The sequence below is a fragment of the Dipodomys merriami genome, unplaced genomic scaffold (assembly GCF_024711535.1).
Source record: "Dipodomys merriami isolate MVZ:Mamm:240054 unplaced genomic scaffold, mDipMer1.0.p SCAF_84, whole genome shotgun sequence".
NCBI lineage: Eukaryota > Metazoa > Chordata > Mammalia > Rodentia > Heteromyidae > Dipodomys > Dipodomys merriami.
In genome coordinates, this window is record NW_027206446.1 from 3856940 (window position 1) to 3865333 (window position 8394).

At 46.3% G+C, this 8394-nt stretch overlaps 1 protein-coding gene across 1 annotated transcript in view; it reads left to right on the forward strand.

Annotated features, from left to right (window-relative positions):
- LOC138820134 (C-type lectin domain family 12 member A-like) overlaps positions 1-6219 on the forward strand; it is a 7424-nt gene extending 1205 nt beyond the window's left edge. The window contains exons 2-6 of the mRNA XM_070011845.1: positions 2131-2223; positions 2641-2838; positions 3925-4073; positions 5060-5160; positions 5966-6219. Of these exons, the coding sequence (XP_069867946.1) occupies positions 2131-2223; positions 2641-2838; positions 3925-4073; positions 5060-5160; positions 5966-6125 (701 nt within the window). The 3' untranslated portion in view covers positions 6126-6219. The remainder of the gene's footprint in view (positions 1-2130; positions 2224-2640; positions 2839-3924; positions 4074-5059; positions 5161-5965) is intronic.
- The last annotated feature ends 2175 nt before the right edge of the window (positions 6220-8394 follow it).

Below are 8394 nucleotides of genomic sequence, written 5' to 3' on the forward strand. Positions count from 1 at the left end.
CTCCACTTCCATCATTTTACTGGTTCATTGGAAAGAAAATGTCTCATGGACCTTGCTGTCGGGCTGGCTTTGTATCACAATCCTCAGATCTCAGCCTCCTGAGTGGCTGAGGTTACAGGCGTGAGCCACCAGTGCCCGGCCTAAAAGCAGCTCTTGAATTTATCTTCCTGACCTACGCTAAGATCTTGACCCTGTCATTCTCTTCAGTGAAGGTCATTTTCCTCCATCTAAGAAATGAACTTTCGAGGCTGGGAAGTTGAATGAGGCCCTGGGTTCAAGTCCTTAGCACCACATAAGCAGAAAAAAACCTAGAACTGGCGCTGTGGCTCACGTGGTAGAGCACCAGCCTTGAGCTGAAGAGCTGAGGGACGGCGCCCAGGCCCAGAGTTCAGGCCCCACGACTCACCAAAAAACAAAAAGAAAAGAAAAGAAAGAAATGAAGTTTCCTAATGTTTCTCTCAGTTCCCTCTGGATACAGTTACTTCAGCATCAACTGTGGTGTAAGACAGAGTTCCTGTGTTCCTGAAGTGTGGTTAGATCCTGATGCTGTCCTAGAACACATTTATTTGAAATAGTCTTCACACACCCGCATCGATGAGGATAGACATCCTGTAATGACCCAAGAATAATTCATGCTGGGCTGGGAAGGTGGCTCAGTGGTGCTTACAGTGCCAGTTCACAGAGTGCCAGCAGATCAGGCCTGTAATTTGAGCGATCAGGAGGTCATGGTTCTAAGCCAGCCAGAGCAGAAAAGTCTCTGAGCCTCATCTCCAGTTAACCAGCAAAAAGCAGGAAGTAGAGCTGTGACTCAAGTGGTAGAGCACCAGCCTTAACCAAAACACTGTCGGGGACAGCACTCAGGTCCTGAGTTCAAGCCTTCGTACTGGCATGAACACAGCCAGAAAGCAAAACAAAACAAGAAGCCGTAGTGTGATTCCTAACGTGTATTTTTTCTTTGGGGTTTTTGTTCGATTGTAGGGCTTGAACTCTGGGCCTGGGCACTGTTCCTGAGCTCTTCAGCTCAAGACTGGTGTTCTACCACTTGAGCCACAGCACCACTTCCAGTTTTCTGGTGCGTCATTGGAGAGAAGAGTCTCACAGACTTTTCTGCCCCGGCTGGCTTTGAACTGTGATCCTCAGATCTCAGCCTCCTGAGTAGCTAGGATGACAGGCGTGAGCCGCCAGCACCCAGCTTCTAAGGGGTTTTGCTATCAACATTTCATTTTGGCTTATTCATTTATTCAGGATAGAATTCACCGTTAACATCTTCATACCTGTCAGGGTCGAATTCCAGTTAACTTTACACACACACACACACACCATCTCTCTCCCTGACACTTTCAGCCTGGAAAACAGAATCTCCAACGGATTCTCCTTCTGTTCTTATACTTGCAAATAGTCCTTTTCCGCAGTTTTCAGTCTTATTTGTGGAAAACAATTTTTTTTTTTTGCCTAAAAGACCTGGTTTTTCGAGATGCATTAGACCCCCAACTTGGGCTCATTGTCTGGAAACACCTTTGAACAGCTAGGTAATTTTTTAGCCTGCTTTATTCATTCATACTTTGTACAATCATGTTTGTGGGTCTGACAGACAGAATGCAAATTCATGTTGATAAAACCAGTGTCATTCTTTTGTTTTTCTTATTTGTATTTTTTGTGCTGGGGTTGGGCTTAAAACCCATCCCTGGGCTTTTGTGTTCAAAGATGTTGCTCTACCACTTGAGCCACAGTGCCACTTCCAGCTTTTTTGGTGTCCATTGGAGATAAGAGTTTCCTACCCAGGCTGGATTTGAACCGAGATCCTCAGATCTCGGCCCCCTGAGTAGCCGGGATTAAAAGTTTGAGCAGCTTGATCCTGGCTTTTGTTTTGTTTTATTTAACTATTATATCTTGAAGTAGTTGTACAAAGGGTTTCATTTTGTGAGTATAATGTATCTTGATCAGAGGATTAGTGTTTGTGTGTGTGTGTGTGTGTGTGTGTGTGGTAGAGTGTCTAACAAATTAAATTCTTCGACAGGTTGTGTAGTAGGAAAGGAATTAAGGCAAACTGAATGACTGAATGCAGTTCTGTGAATGAATGAATGAAAGCAAACTGTTTTGAGAACTCTCTGTTGCTTCTGTGTTCCACAGCGCCCTCCCATGTATGGGTTAAAACAGCTTTTCGTCTGACTCTCGTCCTCCTTCTGCTGCTCCTCATTGGGTTAAAAGTCTTTTGGATCCTGAGTATGTATCCTGCCTTGCTCTGTGTGTGCTCTGGGTCTGGGGTGTGAGCTCAGTGTCTGGACGCTGCCCCTGCTGTCCGCTCCAGGCCAGAGCTCCTCCATGTGAGCCTCAACTCCACTTCTGACTTTTTGCTGGCTCACTGGAGGTGAGGGTCTCAGGGACTTTCCTGCCCAGGCTGGCTTCCAACGGTGACCCTCAGATCTCAGCCTCCTGAGCGGCTGGGATGACAGGCGGGAGCCACTGTCCCCTGGCTCAGAGCCTAGTGCTCCTGCCCAGCTGTTGGCCTCACAGTTAGTGTTCTACCACGTGAGCCACGCCTCCTGCTCCCTTGCGTCTTTTTTAGTATTCCTTGTAGAAAACAACATGATATTGAAGGTTTACAAGTGTTTGGATTCTCTCTCTCTGTCTGGATTTGAGTTTATCAACAGCAAAATGTCCAAGAAGAACTTCAGAGAAATGTGTCCCTACACCAAATGGCGAATGTCAACAGTCCTGAGAAGATCCAGAACCTCAATGAGAAGATCCAGAAGCTCAATGAGAAGATCCAGAACCAATCTATCACCATGCAAACCCTGGCCACCAGGCTGTGTCAGGAGCTACAGGAAAAAGAGCCAGGTAATTCTGTAATACCCCAAGGGCTGCGTATGAGACCAGGAACTAAAGCTACTGTGTGTGTGTGTGTGTGTGTGTGTGTGTGTGTGTGTCTGTGTGTGTGTCTGTGTGTGTCTCTGTGTGTCTCTGTGTGTGTGTGTGTCTCTGTGTGTGTGTGTGTGTGTTTGTGTGTGTGTGTGTTGGGATCCTGGGGCTTGAACTCGGGGCCTGGGCTGTGTCCCTTGGCTTTTTTGCTCTGGGCTACATGCTCAATCACTTGAGCCACACACAGCACTACTTCCTGCTGATTGCTGATAATTTAAGGTAAGAATCTCCTGGAATTTCCTGCTTAGGCTGGCTTTGAACACTAATCTTCAGATCCCAGCCTCCCGAGTAGCTGGGATTCCAGGCCAGCACCACTGTTGCCCAGCTAGATTCATTGATGAAGAAAGGAATTAAGCATTGTTGACAGTTCCATATAATTAGAAGAAAATCAGAAATTAATAATAACATAACACCCAATTACCCAGCTATCATGGCTATACAAGAGTATTCAGACGATATGTACTTTCCTTAATCTGCAGCTTTACTAAAATATAATTAAATCAATTTCTCTAATTTCAATATATGGTTTAAATTTTTTGTTATTTAAAGTTTACGTAAAATATCAATTTATTATGAAGCTCAGTAAATGATAGATAGGAAAACACACTTCTCTATAGATGGCCTCACTTCAAAACTTCAGTCAGTAGAAGCCGGGCACTGGTGGCTCACGCCTGTCATCCTAGCTACTGAAGAGGTTGAGTTCTGAGGATCCTGGTTCAAAGCCAACCCATGCAGGAAAGTCTGTGAAACTCTTCTCTCCAGTTTACCAGCAAAAATCCAGAAGTGGAATTGAGGCTCCAATGGGAGAGGATCAGCTTTGAGTGAAAAAGCTAAGGAAGAGCAGGAGATTCTGAGTTCAAGCCCCAGAACTGCACAAAATAAACTTAAATATTACTAACTGAAAACGCAGTAAGCTGGGTCCATGTCCCATAGAGATGTCAGGGAACAGCAGGAGGGCTGAAGATCTAGCCACATAAAACAAAGTAAAGGGTGTTTTCCTTCCAGAGCACACGTGCAATCCCTGTGCACAGAACTGGATCTGGCATGCAGATGCATGCTACCTTCTACACCACGTTTCTGACACGTGGCAAAACAGCGTAAAGTCATGCGCCGACCGCAATGCCAGCGTGTTGAGTATTAACAAGAATAGCATGGTAAGTCTCTGAGTCTCTCAGTAAGAAAGAAAATGGCATTTCCTATCACAGAACAAGAAGAGGTGGCTGAGCACTGGTGGCTCCCACCTGCCACCCCAGCCACTCAGGAGGCTGAGATCTGAGGATCACGGTTCAAAGCCAGCCCGGACAGGAAAGGTCGTGAGACTCCTATCTAAAAAAACTACCAGAACACGGGAAGTGGAGCTGAGACTCAAAGCGGTAGAGTGTTAGCCTTGAGCAAAAGAGCTCAGGGACAGCGCCCAGGCCCTGAGTTCAAGCTCTAGGACTGGAACTTCTTTCATCCTTTCTAGAAGAGGCAAAATCTGGTATGTCTTTCTCACTGGATCTTTCTAAAATGGTGCTCTGACAGTTTACTGACTCAACACAATATAGTTAGGAGGAATAGGAACCAAATCTCTCTTATAACTACACTGCTCTGCCTTTGCTGGATTGCTTTTCTTTCTCTTTCTCTCTTGCCCTTCCTTCCTTCCTTCCTTCCTTCCTTCCATCCTTCCTTCCTTCCTTCCTTCCTTCCTTCCTTTATTCTTTCTTTTTTGTGTGACAGATGCGGGACTTGAACTCAGGGACTTGAACTCTTGAGCACACACACACACACACACACACACACACACACACACACAGAGTAGTAATGCAATTTTGAAAATACTGTTTGCAAACAATCGTTTGACTGGTGATATGCAGAAGTATGTATAGAGATAGCTATTTTTGTGTCAGTCCTAGGACTTGAACTCAGGGCCTGGGCGCTATCCCAGAGCTTTGTTGCTCAAGGCTGATCCTCCCCTGTGTCAGCCACAGCTCCACCTCTGCCTTTTCTTGTGTGTTTTTGGGGGGTGGTTCCCTGGAGATAAGAGTCTCAGGGACTTTCCGTCCTCAGATCTCAGCGTCCTGAGTAGCTGGGATGACAGGCGCGAGCCACCAGTGCCCGGCCAGAGATAACTTTGTACATTGAGCATCTTTGTTTTTAGGAGTTTATACAGTCCGTGGAGACAGACAGCTATTGGCTTGAAGCATCTCCTAGACCAAATGGCAAATACTCTATGAATCAGACTGTCAACTCCTCTCTCTGGTAAGTTTCTCTTGTTTTCTATTATTTTTCTTTTATTGTCTTGTCTACTTTCTTTTCTTTTTGGTCCATCGTGGGGCCTGAACTCTGGGCCTGGGCACTGTCCCTCAGCTCTTCAGCTCAAGGCTGGTGCTCTACCACTTGAGCCACAGCACCACATCCAGTTTTCTGGTGGTTTATTGGAGATCAGAGTCTCATGGACTTTCCCAGCCAGGCTGGCTTTGAACTGCGATCCTCAGATCTCAGCCTCCTGAGTAGCTGGGATGACAGGCGTGAGCCACCGGCGCCCGGCTTCTTTTATTTTTATGCTTGTCCCAGAGCTTGAACTCAGGGCCCAGGCGCTGCCCTGGGCTTTTTGACTCAAGGCTCGTGCTCTGGACCGCTTGAGCCACAGCGCCACTGCGAACATTTTTGCTTGATTTAATTCGAGTGAAGCATCTCACCACCTTTCCTGCCTGGGTGGCTTTGAACCCTGATCCTCCAATCTCAGTTTCCCAGGTAGCACAAATGTTCAGGATGGCGCCCATCCTAATATTTAACCTCCATATGTGAGGATGGGAACAGAGAACGTGAAGGAGGGGCGGGGGAGGGACATGGGGGGAAGGATGAGAGGTTGGACATGATCCACATGCGTGGCGCTCATGAACTGACAGGCTGGAGGGAAATCCCCTGGACAAGCAGTGAGCTCCACATTTCCCTTAGGCAGTGCGGACTGGAGGGCCATGGTGTCGGGTAGCAGAAGCGTTTCTGTGGGTGTCTAGCTCAAGTAGTTGACGTCTAAAGTGGTTTACTGTTTTTCCTCTTTTAGGGCTCAAAACAACCTGAACGGCTTAAACACAATGCGCTGCGGCTATTTGGAAGGACAGTATATTTATTTTAATTCCTGTACTGGAAGGAGATACGTGATATGTGAGAAAACGGCTGGTCCTGTGCGGGTGGAAAGTGTGCTTCGTTCACGTTCCAGATGACAGCCCGCAGCAGATGCTGTCCTGCAGTTAGAAGGACCTGACGCTAGCGTGTGTCTCCTGCATCCCACGAATGGAATAAAAATACTACAACAGACTTCTGCCTCTGTGAACATTTGCATCTTTTCATTTCCCTCTTGCTCCTCGTTTGCTGTGTGTGAGAAAATATAATCCATTGCCGGGCACTAGTGGCTCACTCCTGTCATCCCAGCTACTCAGGAGCTGAGATTTGAGGGTCACGGTTCAAGGCCAGGCTATGCAGGAAAATCGGTGAGACTTATCTCCAATGAGCCGGCAAAAACCTGGAAGTGGAACTGTGGCTCAAGTGGTAGCGCACTAGCCTTGAGCAAAAGAAGCTCAGGAACAGCCCCTAGGCCCCGAGTTCAAGCCCCAGGACTGGCGCATGAAAAAGAAAGCTATGTCTGGAACTCAATATTCAGTCCAGAATCTGTTCCACATCAAGACAGGCTTTCCTAGCGAAATCTGAAATTCTGTTCTATTTTATTGGTTTGTGTTGGGCATAGGGCTTGAACTCAGGGAGTGAGCACTGTCCCTAAGCATTTTCATTCAAGGCTGGCTCTCTACCGTTTTGAACCACAGCTCCACTTCGGGTTTTGAGGTGGTCCATTGGAGGTACGAGTCTCATGGACCTTCCTGTCCAGCGTGGCCTCCACCTGCAAACCTTAGATCTCAGCCTCCTCCAGGATGTCAGGTGGGAGCCATTGGGGCCTGGCTGAATCCTATCATTTTAAGCTCAGTATTTTCCCTGCTTTCCCACAGATCAGCTTTCAACCTTATAGAAAACTCTTGTCAAAAACTAAGTCCAGCAAGATACGGAAAGCATATAAACACACTACGACCAGCTTGGATTTATTCTCAGGATACAGGTTCATTAACACTTTGAAAACAGGAGAGGGGACAATCATCATTGCCATCGACGTAGGAAGAGCTTTTGCTGAAGATAATATTGGCCAGACATAATAACATGTTGTGCATGTTGGTCCTGTGGTTTGAACTCAGTGTCTATCTATTGCCCTGAGAGTCTTTTACTCAACGCTAGCACTCTACCACCTGAGCCACAGCACCACATCTGGCTTTTTCTAAGTAGTTTTTTGGACATAAAAATCTCATGGAGAAAAAAGAGTTTCATGGACTTTTCCTGCCCAGTCTGGCTTCAAACCACGATCCTCAGGTCTCAGCCTCCTGATTAGTTGGGATGACAGTTGTGATACCCAAGCCAAAATAACACTTTAATGAAGCCAGAAACTTCTCTCATTTGAAGAGTTTGTCAAAAGATAACAAATCCTTGTGGAAGATTAAATAGTGTACATTATACATCTAGTAATAGAATAAGTATTTTCTGTTCAGGAATAAGATAATGATTACCTTTATCAAGAAATTCATTCAACAATCTGCATTGTCTATTGGAGATCCTAACAGTGAGAAAGAAAGAAAGAAAGAAAGAAAGAAAGAAAGAAAGAAAGAAAGAAAGAAAGAAAGAAAGAAAGAAAGAAAGAAAGAAAGAAGGGAGGGAGGGAGGAAGCAAGGAAGGAAGGAAGGAAGGAAGGAAGGAAGGAAGGAAGGAAGGAAGGAGACTTGTCTAAATTATCCAGAAACAAGTCAGAAGTGGTGCTGTGACTCACGTAGTAGTGTGTGTCTTGAGCAAAAAGGCCAAGGGAGAGTGACCAGGCTCTGAGTTCAAGTCCCACTACACACGCACAGAGGAGCAGGGAAGTTCATGAGACTCTGACCTCCAGTTAACCACCAAACAGCTAGAAGTGGAGCTGAGGCTTAAATGGTAGAGGGCTAGCTTTGGCCACAAAAGCTCAGGGACAGTGTCCAGGCTCTTAGTTCAAGCCCCAGGACCAGCATACACACACACACACACACACACACACACACACACACACACACACACACACACACACACACACCAATAAAACCCTAACAAAAACAAAAAGCACTCATTTGTGAGCTAGGAGCTGGTGGCTCATGCCTGTGTGTCCTAACTACTCAGGAGACTGAAACTTGGACGGCCCTAGTTCAAAACCAGCCTAGGCAGACAAATCTTCCAAACTCTACCTCTAGCTAACCAGCAAAATTCTGGACTGGGGGCCTGACTCAAGTGGTAGAGCACCATGCTAGAGCAAGTAAGTACAGCCAGAGTGTGTGGCAGTGAATTCGAACCCCAGAACCAACAGAAACACAACAAACCTAGATTCTGCAGGAGGCAATTGTAGTGATAAGAAAGAGCAAGAGAGTCTGGTGAGGA